Source organism: Cervus elaphus, chromosome 1 (genome assembly GCF_910594005.1).
Source record: "Cervus elaphus chromosome 1, mCerEla1.1, whole genome shotgun sequence".
NCBI lineage: Eukaryota > Metazoa > Chordata > Mammalia > Artiodactyla > Cervidae > Cervus > Cervus elaphus.
The window spans coordinates 76,472,540-76,491,726 of NC_057815.1; the positions used below are offsets into that span (position 1 = coordinate 76,472,540).

General features: G+C 52.9%; 1 protein-coding gene across 8 annotated transcripts in view; it reads right to left on the minus strand.

Moving 5' to 3' along the window:
* Positions 1-15,240, minus strand: part of WT1 (WT1 transcription factor) — a 48,098-nt gene extending 32,858 nt beyond the window's left edge. For 3 of the 8 annotated variants that reach the window (XM_043908799.1, XM_043908785.1, XM_043908777.1), the window contains exons 1-3: positions 14,500-15,240; positions 8,824-8,946; positions 8,311-8,413 (exon numbers count right to left, since the gene is read on the minus strand). In XM_043908799.1, the coding sequence (XP_043764734.1) occupies positions 8,311-8,413; positions 8,824-8,946; positions 14,500-14,944 (671 nt within the window). In that variant the 5' untranslated portion in view covers positions 14,945-15,240. Of the gene's footprint in view, positions 1-8,310; positions 8,414-8,823; positions 8,947-9,154; positions 9,489-9,553; positions 9,657-9,892; positions 9,913-10,409; positions 10,911-14,499 lie in introns of those variants that run through there. The other 5 variants (XM_043908792.1, XM_043908813.1, XM_043908826.1 and 2 more) reach the window with 5 other exon arrangements.
* Between the last annotated feature and the right edge of the window lie 3,947 nt (positions 15,241-19,187).

Genomic DNA, 19,187 nt, shown 5'->3' on the forward strand with positions numbered 1-19,187 from the left:
ACTTCAAACTCCAAGTATGTGTAGTTTCATTAGTCAGCGCCTATCTGGACCTCATCATTCATTCCCATGTCCAACTGGCTATTATGCTACTACAATATACTACATATCAATGAAAAAAAAAAAAAAGATTAGTTTCTCCAGCAGCCTCTCTGTTCGCAGCGGCGGCCGGTGCTGGTCTGTGCCACTACATTTCGCAATTCCATGAATTCTTGCTGTAACGCCAGTGTAATTAATTCCTGAAGGACCCCAATTTTTATTAGAAGTGCCAGCCTGCTGCATTTAACACAGAAGAGTTTCTTGAACTTTCTCTGGGCTGACAGTTCATTAATAAGCGGCCTCCTCCACAATCTCTACTGGTTTTTGTTCTTCTGTGCCTTTTCATCAAGCAATCCATTTATTAATCTTGCCATTAATCTCAGCCAACAGGCATTGTATTCCCCAGACGGCTCTCTGCTTTTGTCACTGATTTTTTAAAAATTGTTCACCAACTAAAATCACTCAGCCCCAGCTGACAATTTTCCTAGGTCCTACTGGGATTGGGAGCGTTCTGAAATTATTTCATCCTTGCATAAGACTAACAACATTGTAGTTTTCAAGAGGTCTGAGAAGCAAGGTGAGTGACAGGAGTTTATACATATGGGTCAATGAGTCGCAAATATCTAACTTTATGATTCTGGAATTTTCTCACAGACTTAAAAAATAGTCCAACAGATTCCTAAAGAGAAAATAATTTTTTAAGTACATTTTCTTGGCCCCCAGAAAGCAAACCTTATGTACGTATCTTCCTAGTGGGGGCTTGAAAATCCTCTCTACTGCACTGCTTAATAGGTAGCCACTAGTGAGACATGGCTGTTTAGAACCTGAAATATGGAGAGTGCCACATGCTGAAATAAGAGTTGGGCTTTTGGGGTTAAATAGAATATTTAAAAAATTTTCTGTTTCTAATTTTTTAAATGTGGCTACTGGTAAACTTCAAATTAAGTAGATGACTTGCATTATGTTTCCACTGAACAGGGTTGCTCTGTAAGTTTTAGGACCCTGAGCAAATCAGTTCAGGTCTCTGTACCTCAGTTTTCTCATCTGTTAAATGGGAATTTTAATCTCAGTCAGTCTAACTTTACAGGGATGTTGTGAAGCTCTAATAATAACTCTTTCAAGACTACACGGAAAACATATTTCACTTTTTCTAACCCATCAGATTTTGTACAGTACATTCACACATCACCAATATTCCTCATGACAACTCTGTGAGGCAGGTGTAATTATGACTGCCTTATGGTCGTCATTTATCAGAGGAGGACTGAGGCTCAGAGACTTGCCCAGTGCCGACCTGCCTGATACCCCTGATACTCCACCCTGCCCTGCCCCTTTAATGGATTCTTGGCATTATTTGAACTCTGAGCCTTGTTCTTTCACTGCTATTTAAACAACAGTAAAAACAATACAATAATAATACAGACAGGAGTCTGGAGGTGAAAGAGAATAGAGCGCCAGGGTCCCAGGAGGACCCCCACGTCTGGATTTCAGTAGTCCTGATAATCGTTCAGCCTGAAAATCCTCGTAAGAGGAGAGAAGGTGAAAAGGGCCAAAGGAGAAGGGCTTTCAGAAAATTCCCAAGCAAAAACCAAACAAAAGACAAGAAACCAAATAGATTTCCTGAGGCTGGCCATAGAATCAGAGCACAATTTTAACCACATCCTGCCTTCTGCTGGCCAGGGCACCTCAGCAGCTCAGTCAGTCAGCTTGGTTGGCACCGTCTTCCAACTGGAAGTCAATGACAGTAATGACAATAGCTGCTGCTGGGAGAGAACAAAATGTGAATCTGAGCTAAAAATACCGGGCCCAAGCTCTGATCTCTTCAGGCGATCGGTCAACACCCAGCTCTCATCATGAAAACCCACAGAAAGAGGCAGCACCAGTTAAGGAACATATGACCCCTGGCAAACAAAGCATCTAATTACTAAATAACCACTGTAGGTGTCGACCACCTCATTCCCAGAGGAGATCAGATAAGCAGGTGGTTTGGCTCACAGCGACCACAGTGGTCACGTAGGCATTTCAGCTCCCCATCTAACTCTGTCTGCTCAGAAAGGAACTCTGAAATTGCCGGCTGCCAAAATATATTCCAAAAGTCATGGTGCCTTTTATATTTTCTTTTAAGTAGATCTTGAAATTTAAAAAAAAAAGTCACTGTTTTCCTATGTAAGAAATGTTTGAAGTTGGAAGCAAGGGAGAGAGGAAAGAAACTTCTATAACTGGGATTAATGCAAGTTGGAGTAAAATAAAAGGAAGTCAGTCCTAGCAAGAAGGGGAACTTAAAAGGAAATCAGTAGTAGATCATATAGAGTTTGTTTTGGCCTGGACTGCAGGATTACTGAGTTCTCGACCTCTGCACAAAAAGAAAGGAAGAGAAAAGCTCTCTGCTGTTATCTGGACCAGAACTCCCTCACTCTTCAAATGCATGTGTAATTCAAGTACATTTTCATCTTTAAGTGTGTTTAAGTATATTCAGAAGAATGAGGTAGAAAAATCCTTGTTACCACTGGAATGGGACTGCCAAAGACTGTTTAAGACCGGAGTTGCCTCTGCCAGATGGTTGTTGTTGTTTAGTCACTGAGTCGTGTCCAACTCTTTGTGACCCCTCGGGCTGCAGCCCACCAGACTCCTCTGTCGATGGGATTTCCCAGACAATAGTACTGGAGTGGGTTGCCATTTCCTTTTCCAGGGGATCTTCCTGATCCAGGGATCAAACTCACATCTCCTACCCTGCAGGCGGGTTCTTTACCACTGAGCCACCAAGGAAGCCCCCTGCCAGATGGTTATCAGCTGGCAAACCAGCATCTTGGTGGAAGAAAAGTCTTTCCCGGGGTGAAAAAAAAAATTCCCAATAAGAAAAAGGCACATGTAAGTGGCATCTGTGCTCAGAATTCATGTTGCCAGAGTTTTCTGTAATAGCTCTGCCCCACACTTCTACCTGATAACCAAGGCCCATGCACCGAGGCTGCAGCCAAATTTCCACGCAGACCTTTTCCTGCGTTCTTTCCTCCGAGGCGCCATGGAGGCGGCCTGTTCAATAATTTCTGCCCAGCAGGCCATGGTGAAAAATCATTTTACAGTCAATCTCTTGGTATTGTCATTTCTCTCTGGCTCACCAGTGAACCAAAGAAAAACCCACCGGGGCTTTAACTTCTATTCATAAACACTTGATCAGCACAAAAGTTGCAGGAATATTTGAAACTAGGTTTTTCCTGCTCCCTGGAGACAAGTTCAAGTCAAGCCTTTCTTTGATAACACTGCCCACCACCCTGGAAACCATTTCAGACTTTCTGCCTTCATGTCTACCTATATGGGAAATAAGTATTGTCTTCAGTGAAGCTTGGACAGCATATCAAGTATTTGTAGACGTACATGTAAAAAGAGACATTATTAATTATGATTTTATTTCTTCAGGTGAGAGCTCTTCTCTGATTTAATTCTACACTGAAGGCCAACCTAAATGGCAGATCATGTACTTCCCACTGACTGAATTCCCCAGAAGCTCTATAAGCTGCTAGAAGCTTTTCTCACATGAAAGACAATTTGTTCATCCCTGGTGAATCATCACCATTCAATCAAAAATATTCAAATCAGCAACTACTGCTTCTGCATTTGAAGTTTTACCTGACAAGGGGCCAAAGGAAATAAGCATTCTCGTTTAAATTGGTAGCACAGTTACTAAAAATGGATACGCAAATCTAGTAAAAGAACAAAATGAAAAGGAAACTATCATGTCTAAAAAGATTAGTGCATGTGGGAATATTTTTCAGGCCCAGAATTCCTTTTCAAAGTAGCTGTGAGAATCAACCCATGAAATGGGCATGGTCAAGGACTGCTCTCTTTAAGGGGCTCCGCAAGCAGCGGGAATGAGAGGACTTGTAGAAGGGATGCAAGGGAAGTGAGTAGGGAAAGCCCTGCTCGCTGCCTGTTGTAGGTCAACATCAGGGGAAAACTGTGCTTCGTGGGGTTGGACTTCACTACTTCTGCCCCTCATAAGAGCATGGAGGTGCCACCTTCCCTGAGGCCTTGCTCTGGGCAAGCATAGATCAGGGTGGCCCTGGAAGCTGTTGCTCCCCCTGGGACTGGATGGATGAAGAGAAAGGTCTCCGCCCTTTCAGCCTGTTTCTTTAGGAGCCTGGACTGAACTTCAGTAGTTCTCACTACTGGTAAAGGCAAAGCTGGAGGAGTCTGGAGTTTGAAAGACCGAGGCTTTGTAAGTTAAAGACTTTTTGGAGTGAAAGCTCAAGTTAGCTCTTAAAATACTCACTGATGAAAATACTGCCTCTGATCCACAGAGCAATTTTGATTGAAAACTATGGGTAAAACGAAAGGATAATGGGGTTTCTTTCACAGATGTGAGGAATAAAGACCTTCCTCGAGCAAGACCTAGAGCAGACAGCACCTTTGGAAAGGAAACGGCCCTTAAGCATCAGGACAGGCAGCTGGGGGCAGAGAGAGAGGATGGATGCCAGAGCCTCACACCTGTTCTGTCCCATATTGTGTCTCACCAAGCAAATTCACCTCCAAGGGCCTCAGTTTCCTCCCCTGCAAAATGGGGGTGATAACCTACTGCCTATCTCAAAGAGTTTCAAATTAAATGTAAGATTAAATGCTTAGAATGGTTTCGGGAGGTAATAAGCTTATGTAAGCATTTGCTCTTATCAATTATTAACAACAGTGCTATATAAGGGGAATACTTCAGGTGGAGGACAGTGAGTGACCTGGAATCCCTTTGGGCTTTAAAGACAGACACTGAGGATCCAATCCAAGTTCTGATTCTCATTGCTAGGTAACTTGAGCAAGTTACTTTGAGTCTCTGAATCTATCTCTTCTTCAGCAGAGTGGGGATTGGAGTACCGACCTCAAAGGTAATCAGAAGAATTAAATGACTCAGTTGAGCGAAGCATGTAGCACACTATGCCACAGCATAAAATATGCGATAAAGCCCAGTGATTATGTAATCAGGGCTCGAGCTTCCACCCAGCTATGATCGCTGGGCTCCAGAAGGGCTGAAATCTGGCTCCAGAACCCTTAGTGACCTTCGGAATAAACTCTGCCCACCCGCAATATGTGGGGTGAGGGGAGCAGAGAAGGATGGAGAAAACTATCTCTTGACACTTTCCATAAGTAGACTGGGGTCATTTTTTATTCACCACTCATCACATCTGTATACAGCTGTACCTCCTCAGATCTGTTACCTGAAAGACACGAGTCACTTTACAGTTCTCTCCTAACAGAGAATTTTGAGAATTTTCTCAAAGCAAATTCACATTGTGCAGTGCTTATTTAATGTCAGTGTATATACCAAATACACTAACCCCAGACTAAATCCAAGACTGGGGAGACAGAAGCAGCTTTGGAAGGGCAGGGCAAAGAGTCCTGGCAGGCTGCCTTAGCAAGTGCAACAAGGCAAACAAAATACAAATTCAAAAAATACAAGCAAGCCTTTCCCAGGAGGTCCCAATTTTAGACAGAAAAGGGAACAGAGCCAGGGACCAGCAGAAGAACCACTGAATATCTAAGTGATTAAAGTTTAGTTGTATTTCCTATGCTTTTCAAAAACTGTGTTCACAAAAGCATTTAAATAACCTTTCAAACTTTTTTTAGAAATAGGAAAGAAGGAAATGACACAACAGTAGTAATGGGGATGCACATATCCTAAAACATCCCTATACCTGTACATCCATCATTACTGCAGGGGAAGTATCTGATTTTTGAAAGGTGATTAGAAATGTTGTGAATTTAGGGTGAATGGAGCCTCAAAGACTCAGGCAGCACCAACTTCAAGGGAGCAAACTTTTCCTACAGGGGTCACAAATTTTTTTTCAGGAGATGTTATTACTTAGAAATTTTCCTATAACAAGAGAAAATGGTATTTTTATGACATTCATACAAAAGTGAGCAAAGAAGTTCCAATTATGTAGAAAGAAGAAAGGGATAAGCAAATAACTCTGAAAGATGAACCTGACAAAAGTGCTTTACACAGCAGCCAGTTAGAAGATGGATTAGAAAATGTGAAATTTTTATGTACAAAATGCAATCCAAGTGACTTTTCCTACTTTCATAGCAACCACAAATTCAGCCGTAAGTCAAAATCCACCACAGGGACTCAGTTTGGAGAATTGCTATTAAGCCAGAAGTTGTGATCACTTTATCCCTGACTCCTTTCTAGGCTGTTCAGTCCCTTCTTAGAGACCCACAGGGTGAACTTAGGCTTGGAAGAGGGGGGAGTAAGAAATGTGGGTAGCTGTATCACTACTGAACCAGACTCCAAAGCCCCCAAGTCCTCAACCTCCAAGGAGGTATCCCAGCCCATTTAAACAGCACCCATTCCAGTATCAAGGTCTTCCTCTCTGCGTCGGGTGAGGCATCAACCAGGAGCCAAGGAGGAAGGACTGGGCCAAGGTCATCCCACCAGGAACCATTCCAAAGCCCGCTCCACCCCAAGGCTAGAATAAGAGCAATGCCAATCTGGAAACAGGCAGAAGCAGCTCCTTACAAAAGATGGCAATGATCCCACCATCTCAGTTTTGCTTGGGGAGGTGTTTCACAACAGAAATTTCGGATTCTGCACCCATTCCAGTGAGCTGAACCATGGCTGCCAGGAGCAGATCCCTGGGCCTGCTGTACCAAGAACAGAACTGGTTCTACCAGCTAGGGAGGGAGACTAGAGGGTGAGAAGGTGTGATCATTCAGTCTCTACCTGGGCAAGTGTTAGTAGCTCAGTCGTGTCCTGATAATTTGCGACCCAATGGACTGTAGCCCACAAGACTCCTCTGTCCCTGGGATTCTCCAGGAAAGAATAGTGGAGTGGGTTGTCATGCCCTTCTCCAGGAGATTTTCCTGAACCTGGGCAAACTGCATGCTTTTTTTTTCCCCCTGCCGTCTCTCTCTTAAAAAAAAAAAAAAAAAAAAATCTAGTGGAGGTGGGGTATAAAGAAAGAAAAATAAATAAATAACAAAACGTGATCTTGAATCCAAGATCAGATTAGATATGCCGGATTTCCCCAGTCAAAAGGAAAGGTTTCCGAAGTCTGTGTACTCCAGGCCTAGAGAAATAGGTGGGCTGGACTCTGTCCCTCCCCAGGATGGGAGAATCAGACCAGTGTCCTAGGCTCGGCTTCCTAAACACTCCGGGGAGTTGGGGTTGGGATGAGCCGCTGCGAGCTCGGAAACGAAGACCCCTTCCCCTCCTCCACCTGTGGGGCTGGAGGGCCCCCAGGCTCGGCATTCCTTCCACCAATCTCCCAGGGCAGGCGCTTTTCCTTCCTTCATTACCTCACTACCTCCTTCCCTTGACGTCAGCCCCGGGTCTTCCAACGGAGGGGAGGGAAGATGGAGATGAGTCTGGGGCAGTCGGTATCAGGATCCCCGCAGCACCGGGTCGGGGGTAGGGGTGGAAAATGAGGTAATGCACGCCCAATCCCCGGCCTCAAAAGGCCGCGAGCGGCCACTTCCCTCCCGGCTCCAGCGGGTGTAGTTACTAGGCAACCCTATCGGCGACGCGGGATGCCGGCCAAGTTCACCCAAAGTTGAAGAATAAATTTGGGGGAAGAGAAGGTGGAGGGTGGAGCAAGCGCCGAGAAGGCACGAGGGGCAGGAAAAGAGCTTGGAGGGAGATGCTGGTTTTCCGCCTCCCGGGAACAGGAAGAAGGGCGGGCGCGGACTGGAGCTGTCTCTCCCGAGGCACCGCAGCCGCCGGCCTGCAATCCCGCACCCAGTCCGGGGCAGCGGGGCGCTGGGGAAGACGCCCCGAGGGCGCTGCTGCACCCGAGACTCTGGGGGACTGGGGTGGGGAGAAGGGGGTGGCCCGAATATACGCGCCCTCGAACTGGTCTCAGAGAAGGCTGGCGAGTGTGTCCAGCGCGCGAGGAGGGGGCTGGGAAAGGGAGACAAACTGGGTCACTGGGTGGAAGTGGACCCCGTGTTTAATCCTTGATCCCGAGGAGGCTGAAGTCCTCCTAGCAAAGAGCCCTTACCACCCCCACCCCCCAAAAAAAAATCCTCAAAGCTCCGCTTTTCAGCTGCAAACAGTAACCGCCCTCATTGATATTCAAAGTAAGACAACCGGGAGGCCGGGAAACCTACGTCTTTCAGACAGGAGCCAAGAGATGGGCTTTAATTTGCTTCAAGGAGCCCAGTGGGTTCGAGGCGCCCGTGGCCTCCAGGGCTCGCAGGCGGGGCCGCCCTGCGGCGGACACTCCAGGGCCCGCCAGCTCGAGCACCCCCTCCGGGGTCGCGGGGACCCAGACCCGGTGCGGAGCGCCTTCCTACCTGCTGTAGGGCGTCCTCAGCAGCAGGGCCTGGCTGCCGGTGCAGCTGTCGGTGGGCGTGTGGCAGCCGTAGACTGGGGGCGGCACGGAGTACTGCTGCTCCCCTGCAGAGAGCCGGGAGAGCGCGGTGAGCGCGCGCTGAGGGCTGGGGTGTGGGGCCGCGGGCGGGGCTGGGCCCCCAGGCTGTGCAGGGCGCACGGGGGCCTGGATGCCCGGGCCGTGCCGAGAGATGGGCGTCCGGATCACAGCGAGCTAAGCTCCCTTTACCTTCTTGTAAGCAGTCACCGCACAGAACACCGAAAAGACCCTCTGGACATTCGCAGTCCCGTCGGAGTAGAGCTAACATACTTGGGGTTGGGGGAAAACAATCTTTTCTTTTGAGATTAGGCTATTTCTAAAATTCTTCTAGCTGTCCTCTTCTCCCTTCCCCAATTTGCTGTGGGTTGGAAATTCCTGGGGAGGCAGGGGCGGCATGGAAGGAGGGGAGAAGGCCCCCACCCCCACCCCGGCTTACCCAGCGAGCCCTGCTGGCCCATGGGGTCCTCGTGCTTGAAGGAGTGGTTGGGGAACTGCGCCGCGTGGTGCGAGGGCGTGTGGCCGTAGCTGGGCGTCCCGTCGAAGGTTACCGTGCTGTATCCTGCGGGCGAGGCCGAGAGAGAAACAGCGTCAGCGGGGAGTCAGGGACCCCGTGAACCAGAAACCCGGCGAGGAGCGCCCAGTCCCGCATTCGGATCCCGCGCCAATTAGCCCCCAGGGAAGCCGGGCCCAGTGTGACCTCGGGACATACTCCCCGCCCCTTTCCCGAGTAAAACCCAGAGTCCCCCAGAGTTTCCCAATTTATTTACGCCCTTGTCTTTCACGGCGTCCGCGGCTTCTGCACCGAACCTCGCCAGTATGAAAACTTTCAGCCGCTCGGCGGAGAAAGTCGTTCTCCCCCCAAAACAAAACGGCGCGGTTCTCGCGCAGGGGCAGCGGCGGGCGACCGAAATGGATCTGCTCGGCTGACCCGGGGCTGACTCGGAGCCGTAAATCTGAGGCCCGCGCACCAACTTTCATTAATTACTCGGGGCCAGTTAAACGGCCTGGGCTTTAAATGGGGGAGGGTAATTACTGAGTAATGTCATCTGTCTGAGGCTGCGCGACCCGACACCACTGACACCCAAAGCCCTCGGGAAAGCTGGTGAGGAGAAAAGAAGGAAGGGGCCTTTCAAGTTGGGGCCGCGGGCCTCGACCCTGCGCCTTACTCCGTCCTTCCTCGGATCAGCCCTGCGGATCGGACTGTAACCATCACTGCAGGGGCCGACTTCCTTGCGTCCCGGGCCGGGAAACCTGTTTGTTTCAGAGTGTGCCTGAGAGTGTACCTCCCTTTCCCTACACGGTACGCACGAGGATCAATGCCTCAGTTTCCCTACCGGGAAACCGAAGGCAATGTCGCGGCCTTCTTCCCCAGCTCTCCGACGCGGGGGGCGGGGGGGGGGGGGGACACGTGTTGGTGGTTGAAAAAACGTAGTCTCCTTCTGTGATTACTGTCACCAAAGTACTTGAAACATTTACCCCACTGGCTTCTGCAAAACTGTAGCTACCTCTGGGGAAAAAAGCATCCTCCAGCTAAGATAAAGATCAGTTCTGAGTCCTGAACCCAATGATCGAGTCCCTTCCTGTGCGCAGGCTCCGTAGTCTCTGGACTGAGGTCCTGGTCAAGTGAGGAATCATATTAGTCCAGAAGCTCACATCGGCTCCCTGCAGGGCCACTGGGCTGAACCCAGTCCCCCTACCCCGCCCTCGCTGGGCCCCGCCTCTTGCACTGAGCTGAGCCTCCAACCACCCCCCCTCCTCAATTCTTGGGAGTGGGGTGAGTCAAACAACCCCCATTCTCCCACTCTTGCCCCAGGCATAATCAGGGCTCTACAACAAACGTCCCTGAAGACTTAGATTGAACAGTGAAAGGTAATACCCACGTCTTTTAAAAGCCCCCCCCCCCAAACAAAAACAAAAACAAAAACCAAGCTTTACAGTCCACTTCGGGGAATGTGGTCTGTTTTGAGTGGAAGGGAGGGTTGGAGTAGGTCTTAATAAACGAATTTTACGAGTCTGTCGTACCAATTGGCGCCACAGGTTGACAACTTAAGAAGCCACCAGCTTTAGCAATTTGCATGACCCCGGAGGCCTCTATTTCTGGCCTGCTAAGTGGGCAAAGATAACCGCCGGCCCGCTAGCTGTCAGGGTGAGCACGCTGGCGCTTCCAGGCACTTCCTTCTGGGAACGGAGGCCGCGCTGTGTTTGAGGCCTACCAATCCGCTGACAAGCGAAATTTGGCTCGGAGCGCCCAGTTTTGCAAGGGGGAGGCCGAATTTTCAAAGAACTGATTTTTAAATAAAGAGGAGAAACAGGAGCGACAAAAAAGTCGTCTCTAGACGGAGCCTTCTCCATTCCTGAGCCGGCGGCCGGAGCATCGTGCTGTCCCGGGAGGCGGCCCCGCCACCGTTGCGGGAGGCCGCTCCTGCGCGGATCGCCTCGACTCCGCGCCCCACGAGGCTCCCAAGGCCCCCCTCCCCGGAGAGAGGGTGCACCTCGGTTAAAGCGCCCTCATAGAGGAGGGGAGAAGGCCCTTTAAATTAGAAGCTTATCGGATGCGGCACTGATTAGAGCGCGTGGTCCCGGGGCCTTGCACTGAGCCGAGCTCTGAGAGCGCGGAGGCGGGGGCCGGGGGAGGGACAGCTGCCGGCCAAAGGGGACAGCGTGTTCAAAGATTCCTTGTATTGTTACAACCCTTAGAGAGAGAGGCTCCAGCGGCCAAGGTAGCGCCTTTCCCACGGTTCCTCTCGGCCGGGCAAAGCAGTGCAACCTTGACCGCGTGGAGCAGCGACACCCGCTTTGCGCTTCTCTCCCCCGCCCGCCGCAGCGGAGGAGTCCGGGAACAGAACAGCCTGGCCGGGCCAGGGCCCCGTGGGAGCTGACGGGTGGAGGGGACAGCGGGCTCAATCAGGAAAGTGGTCCCAAGGGTTGAAAATGATGACTCCGCAGCCGCGGCACTGGCAGCGTACGGGGAAAGCTATTTCGCAACGAAATACCCTCTCCAAAGCGACCCGAAGGGGGCGCCCTTGGCACTAGGGCTGTGCTGGTGTCCCGGTGTGACACTAGGTGGTCGGGTGATAACCAGGTATCCTCCAGGGATAGGATTCTGCGCGCCGGAAAGGCTGGGGAAATCGCTCAGACTCTCAAGCAGTCTTCCTTTTCCCTTCCCAATCTTCGCACTTAGTTTGGGAATGCAAGTCCTCCCCCTTCTGACAAATCCCCCACCAGTCACACACAGACTACAGTGGGTTCGGTGCCGTCCAGCAGTGAAGAGGAAATCCATCTCAACAGGGGGGCCAAGATCCCTAGAAACGGAGGTTGAAATAGCCTAGAATGGTCTGGGTTTGAGCCCAAGTTTTGCCAGAGAGAGATCTCCTGGACACCTTATCTCTTAGAGTCTAGATTTCCTCCAGTATCAGGCTGTGAGGGTCTTGCAAAGGCTGAGACATTCTGTCTTAACATTCAGTTTCCAGTGCCTGGCACAGAATAAGTGCTCAATAAATGTTTCCTGAATGAGTATTTAGAAGCAAGATTAGAATACCGGGTATAATATTTAAGAAACTCGGAAAAAAAACCAACAGAGGTATGATACCTTGGAGTGGGGGGAGATGCAAGAGTGCCACCCATTGTCTCCTCCCCTGAGCCATTGCAGGCTGCCCTGCCTGGAGACTGGGATCCAGAATCTTGACTCCTCTCCCCTGGAACTGGCCTTGGCCAGCTGATGGGCTGTGGGGAAGGAACTCTTGCCCTTGCTTTCCCCAACTCAAGCCTCCCGCCAAGACTCCACATTCCTGGGGGAGCTGCAGGAAGCCCAGAAATCAAGAGAATAAATCTGAAATCTCAGGGCCCAATCTGGTTGCCAACACCAGGGCTGAGCCACGAGTGGCTTCTGATATCCCATCCCAGCTCCCAGCTGCCAAGTGACTCACAGAGACTGGGCAAGCGTGACCCCTTATGTTTTTATCACAAGAGAAAACCTAAGCCTAAAGATAGGAACCAGCTTACAGGCTGTGGCCTCTCTACTGAGTAATTCCCCAGGATGTTGGGAGGGGGGGGGGAGGTTCCTTTACCTATTATTAGTCGTGGTCCCCAGCTCCCAAGTCCCTTTTCTCTTTGACATCTCAGACCTATCCTCTAGAGAGAAATTGAGATTTTTTTCCCCTTATGTGTAGTGCGGGCTGGCTAGGAAGCCCACAGTCTCAACCTTGAGACTTGAGTTGATGGAATTCTGGGCATCAGATGACCCTGTAAAAGTTTGGACACATGGATCCAACCAAAGCCACAGAGTCCTAGTTCCAAAAACCCTATAGAACCTAGAGGGACTCAAAATGATAATGGTATTTGCACACGGGGTACTTTGTCAAATGGTTTCTAAGGTGTCTTCAAATAGCACACTACCAAACAGAGACTCACTCACCTCATACACCTGCCTGCCAGTCTTGCCCTTTTAGGTCCAACCAAGTTTAGGTGGCTGCGGCCTTCTGTGTTTAGAACTCGGGTTGGGGGCGGGGGGCGGACTTCTGTGGCATAGAACTTCAAACCAGAGTCAGACATCAGGTTGGGCATCTGGGCTTTCTTACAAGATAGAGAAACTGAGATCTGGAGATTTACCAAAGGTAACACCAACGTGCTAATTAGAGGTGGAACGATCAGAGAACAAGAATCTGCAATCGTCACTGAACTGTTCCAATACTCCTTGAGTTCCAACACTAGTTTTCCTTTATGAAAGATTTAGACTGGAGGGACCTCATGGGTGGGTTTGAGGTTTTCCAGAGGACATGGATCCCAGATTCCCCGAACGAAGAGAGGAGGGTGGTTTCGATTTCGCTAGGGCTTCTGGCGGGCCAGGTGCTCTCGGCTGGGTGTGAATGGGGTCGCGCATATGACGATACGCGTTTAGAACTTGCGCGCGAAGGCGGGAAGAACACCGCCCTTCTTCCGCACTCCTTGGGCACCCCAGCACCTCCTGCAAACAGTACGCACTCTTCTGCTCCCAACCCACGCATTCCAGAAACAGACTAGTCCTAGGCCCGAGCGAATGTTTGCTCTAGGAAAAGCATCCGCCCCTGCGTTTTTAAAGCATTTCCTAAAACATTGAATCAACCACCATTGGTTTAGGTTCACAACAGCGCTTAAGTCTAATAAACAAAATAAAATGCAGAAGTTCGGCGTGATTGATTCTGCTTTGGTCCCTGAGAAAAAGCGGGCGACGGCTCAAGATGAGAAAACCACGGCTGTGTCCCTTGCTGTACGGGGACTGAAAACGGAAAATAAACCTCTCTTTGTTTTAACTTTCAAGTCTTGCAAAAATCTTTCTCCAGCTACGACCCGGGTTCAACGACGAGGAGGCGCCTGAGGCGGACTGGAAGGAAGCCGGCGCTCTGGCCTCATTTCACCGCCTGGTAGGACCGCGTCGCGGTTTGGAATCGGATAAACGGGGTTCTCCAGCCCTGGAGCCAGCGTGGCCACACCTGAGCTGGTACCCAGGAGCTATCCACTTCCACACTAGTATACACTGGAGCCAAACGCAAACGGGGACATGGATCCAGGAAATCCACTATTTTGTCTCCAGCTCATTCATTTACTCATTCTAGGGGTCCAAGGTACTTATGGTCCCTCTATTAGGGCCAGAGGAGCTCCTGGCATTTTTGGCGGGTAGACGCAGCAAGGGCTGCTCACCACGCGCTGGTCCCACTCTGAATCCTGGGTCTTAAAACGCCAATGCTTGCAGACGTTTGGTGGTGCCTTAAGCGACAAAACCTCTTCCCGAGTCAGAGCCAGGCATTGCACCGGTTCCCGGTTCCCATTTTTATCAGGAGTAGCCTGATAATTTCCTGGGGTCCAAGGGCCCCAGATGACCTCCCGGCTCAAGCGAAGGGTCCGGTTCCCCGGTTCCCCGCCCTGGAGGATGTCAGGAACCCACGCCGTGGACTTCCTCCTTTCCCTGGGCCTCCTGTCTACCCCAGCTGCGGCTTCCTCTACCCTTACAGTCCTTGGGGAGACGACCGGGTAAGAGCTGTGGTCAGGGAAGGGGTAGGACCGGGGAGTGCCCGCGCGCGGTCACAACCCAGCCGCCACCGCCCCGCGTGTAGGGGGCGCTCCCCAGCCCGCTTACCCTGGTTGCGAATAGCGGGCTGGCTCTCGAGGCAGCTGGGCAGGTAGGGCGCGTTGGGGAACATCCTGGCCTGGCCGGACGACGCCTGGCTGGGCGGAGGAGGACCGAAGGGTCCGTAGCGACAAGCTCCAGCCGTGCCGGTAAACTGGCCCGAGAAGTGGACGGTGAAGGCGCTCAAGCACTGCTCCTCGTGCGGCTCCGCGCCTCCCCAGCTCGGTTCCTGTTTGATGAAGGAGTGAGGCGGCGGCGGCGGTGGGGGTGGCGGCGGAGCCGGCGGCGGCGCAGGACCGCCCAAGGACCCGTAAGCCGAGGCGCCCGGGGGCGCAAAGTCCAGCACCGGCGCCCACTGCGCCGCGCCGCTCACGGGCAGGGCGCAACCGCCGCCGCCGCCCAGCGAGGGTACGGCCGGCAGCAGCGCGTTCAGGTCCCGCACGTCGGAGCCCATCTGCTGTGGCTCAACCCCGGACGCTCCGCGGCCCCTCCGGCTTTGCAGACGCTCGGCGCTCGACTCCGCCGCGCCTAACTTGGCCCAGATGCCTTCCGGACCCCGGAACCCCGGCAGCTGGGGCTGCTGAAGGCACCCAGGCGCGGGCCGGAGCGTGTGCGAAGACGCCGGCTCCGGGGCACACGTGGACGCCGGCTCTTGCCGCAGGAGGAAGTCCAGGATCGCGGCGAGGAGGCGGCGGGGCCCCGGCTCCTGGGCTGCCGTCCGGGCTCTGGGTGGGTGGGTGAGTAAATGAGTGGGAGGGAGGGCGGGAAGGGGGGAGCGGATAGGCGGTCGAGTTGCGAGAGCCCCCGGGTGTGGGCGCTGCCTTGAAATCCTTACCCCAGCTGCCTGGCTGCCCCCAGCTTCTCAAAGCTCAAATAAGAGGGGCCGGCGGCGGGGGAGGAGGAGGAGTCAGGAGTCTCGGCGGCTCCATTCACACCGCAGCCCTAGCGGATCCAGGCAGGGCGCGCGACTCCTTGGGGGCGTCCGCGCAGTGGGGGTGGGGGGCGGGCCAGAGGGAGCGTCCCTCTCGGAGACACCCTCCTCTCCTACCGCCACGCGCTCTCCGCTGGCCTGTGGGACACAGGCCTCCCCCCCACCTCCCCTTCTCGGCCTTCGCGAGTGTGGGCGCCTCGGGGCACTGGCGAGCCGCTCCAGGTGAGCAGGGAATGTCCCCCCTGCATCCCTGTGTGGTGAGGGTGGGGATGGGGTTGTTAATCGGGGAGGGCGGGTTGGAGGGAGGGGCAGGGGGCTCCACGAGGGCGGGAACTTCGGAATAGCTGCAGAGAACTTTCCTGGACTTCAAAAAGGCGGATTCCTTGCTTTGCGCCCGCGAGTCCGGCTCTTGCTTCTAGAGCCGTCAGACTGGACTGGTGGTCATAATCTCAGAGTCACTAGGGAGTGGGGTGGCTTTTTGTGGATTCCAGAGGCCAGACTCAGGCGTAGGTGGGTGACCTGGAGGTTGCATGAACTGTAATAAACGGAGCGTAATTCCATTGACTGGTGACATGGTGAGGTTTGCGCCCAGAGAAGGGCGGTTTCCGCGTACCTGAAATCGGTGCCAGCGACACCTCATCTCCCTTTCTAGTGAGGAGTATCTAACTCTTCGACGGTGAAGCCGGCAAAACAGAATGGCGGCTAGTTTGGGAGGAAAGAAAACCCTTAGGGAAATGCCCAGATTCCCGTCGGAGAATCCTGGCGCCGAGTGTGGAGGGTAGGGGGTGAGGAAGGTTTGGATACGAAGTCCTTGGAGGTGAGATTGGCTCCCGGAGCCGCTCCTGCTGAGCTCTGCCTCCGCTCATTCCAGTCGGGAGTACCACTCTGGATGCGCGGTGACTGCCCAAGAGGCACAAGCCAGGTTAAGGGGACGGAGGAGAACCTCAAGCGGCCCAAGGCAGGGTTCCTACCGTTGGGAGCTTCCAGTGCCTGGCGCAGCCAAGTCAGGTTCCTGGCTCTATCTAGTCATTCTTTGGGAGTCCCGCGCTCCAGAACAGGTGTTTGAGGTTTTGTTTAGTTTTTGTTGGTTTTTCTAAAATAGTCGGCTTCTGTCGGAAAAGAGATCCTAGGCTAGAAGCGCCGGGAACCTGGATGGGAGTGCGCTTCAGAGCGCGTGGAAACGCCCAGGAGGCAGCGGCGACGGCGCAGCCTGGGACTGCCAGGAGCGCCGGGCGGGAAGCGGCCGGGTGCCGCCTGGCCTCTGACACGAGGCTGGCCGCGGATGGGGCCCGAAGATTTTCAGCCAAGTCCATGTGAAGCAACAATCAAGGTTGTTGTTTTATAAAGAAGCTGGGCGTTTTTAAAGCCTTGATTTACTCACAAGGAGCTTTGGTTTTAATTAATTTGCACTAAGTAAAAGCCAGGAGTTCTGGGTGCGGCCCCGCAGCGTGTGCGGCACCTACACGCTAACTACAGGTCCCTCTGGAGGTCGCTCGTCCTGGAGGCGAAGGAAGCCTTGAGGGCAAAGGTCGGAAACAGGCGCTACCCATTTGATGACTGGACCACGTTCGCAGTGATGGACACCTCTCTGCGCGACTTTGGTGCCTGACTTTTCGAAGTTTGCGCTCAGAAGTTTTTTCTTTCTCTTCTTTTTAAAGAAGTGAAAAGGCTCTGGAGGCCAGCTCCTTCTCGCCCACACTCGTTGTGGGCCGCCCACTCCTCTCCCGCATGCCGCATCTGTAAGCCTGCGCGGGGCTCCATCGCTGGGCAGAGGACATGGGCTTTTAGTCTTTTTGATGGAGAAAGGCCTCTCAGAATTCTCAGGCCAAGTTGCCCTCTAGGATGCCCCAAACCCCTGTCTCACACCCTTCACTCTTATTTATACTTCGAAGTAGTTTTTTCTCAAGCGCTGTGAGGGAAAGCAAGCCATTTAGGAAAAGACAGGGATTTCCACCTCTAAACGGGAAAGCTTGAGACTATTTCTTTTTTATCCTTCTTTGCAGTTTATTGGGGGTATTTGGAGGAGGGTGGCTTGACTGTGACCTTTTGTGGTTTTGAATCCTAGAGAGAGCAAGGGCGCTTAATTCTGACTTTAAGGGGGAAAAACAGTTTTTGCTTGGGGGTGGGGTGAGAGGAAGGGGAGGGGGGCTAGGAAATTTAGGACTCTACTTGTTGCCTGAAAATTCTTGAGAGAGGGAAAAGCAGTGATGCGATCCCCATTTCGACTCTGGGGTACCCCCTCGCCCCGACCTTGTAGTCCGAAGCGGTGGGAGGAGTCCCCTGCAATCCACAGCGCAGAGAAATAAGTGCTGTGCCTCCGAAGCCGCAGCCTCCCCCGAGATGAGATCTTCGAAGGTCCCTCGGTCTCGCCCGCGTCCGTGCCCTGAGCCCAGGCGCCCCGGAGCCAACCCCGGGAAACCCGCAAACTACCGCGCCCATCCGGTCCCTCAGCTCTCCACGTCTCCCTCCGCTAGACAACGTTATCGGCGGGCGCTCTGCGGTTCCCCCGCGCCCTTAGCCGGGCAGACAGTCTGGTCGGAAAGGTCCAACCTCTGCCCGCCCCAGCAGGTAGGGCGATCGGCGGCATCTCCGGCAGCTCGAGACCCGCCCAAGGTCCCAGGGATCTGGGGGCTGCGGAGACCTGGCTACTCCTTTCTCTCACTCACCTTCCCACCCCCCATATAGCGAGGAGACCTCTGGCAGAGGATGTGGTCTGAACCACCGATTGACAGAGCTAGAAATTCAACTCCTCGTTCCGCAGAAAAGGAAACTGAGGCCCAGGCAGAGGGTGGAGAGGCAGCTGTGGCGTGCAGTGGTTAAGTGCAAGGGATGGGTGGCCAGAGAAAGGGATCGCAGCTCCCCACCAGGTAACCAGCAGCTGGAGGACCACAGACGCGGTCTGTAGCCGCTGGGAGCCTCAGTTTCCTTAGTGGTCACATGAAATAATGAGTTATTAGTACCCACCCTCAAGAGGTCTTCAGGAGTAGACAGAAGATAGTGTTGGCCTATGTCCTCGATGAAAGTTAGTTTTTTGTTATTATTGTCCAAGGACATTGAACAAATGAGTGGCAAAACCAAGGAACCCAGGTTCCTCTCAGGGCTTAACCCACCACCTTCGGCCTCTTTAGAGCTAATGAAATGGGGAGTAAAGGAAAGGAGGAAGGGAGATGCTGGAAACCTACGTGGCTTTGGTGTCATTGGTAAAGTTCATCCTGGCCTGGAAGGGGCTTAATTATTACAAGATTTTAAAATCGAGGCTGAGTGGGAGGGGGAGGGAGGTCCTCTAACCCCCACCCCCACCCCCACCCCCACCCCCACCCCCACCCCCACCCCCACTCTGACCCCGGCGCCGTCAACTGGATCTGACCAAGCGCCCAGCCTGGCCCTGTAGCCGCGGCCCCAGGGACCAGACCGTACTCCGGAGCCGCGCTCCGGGCGTCACCCCCGCGGCCGCCGACAACTGAATAAACACACCAAGGCGCTGCGATCTGTCAAAGGCTGGGGCCGCCTGCCCGCGCCCGGGGCCGCAGACAGCAAAAAGGAGTGGTGGGCTGCCGGGAAGGAACCAGCGCTCGATTTAGCGCCTCGCGCAGAGGCCAGTGCCCGAGCTCCACGCGTCTGACCGCTGCTCCTCTCCTCCCCGCCGACTCCAGCTCTTAGCAGACTGCCTACCCTGGGCCTCGGCAGGCGCTTAGGCTGGTTTCCATCCCCGAGCAGGCGGTGGAAATCCCAGCTTCATTTATCTAAATTGAAAAAAAGAAAAGTA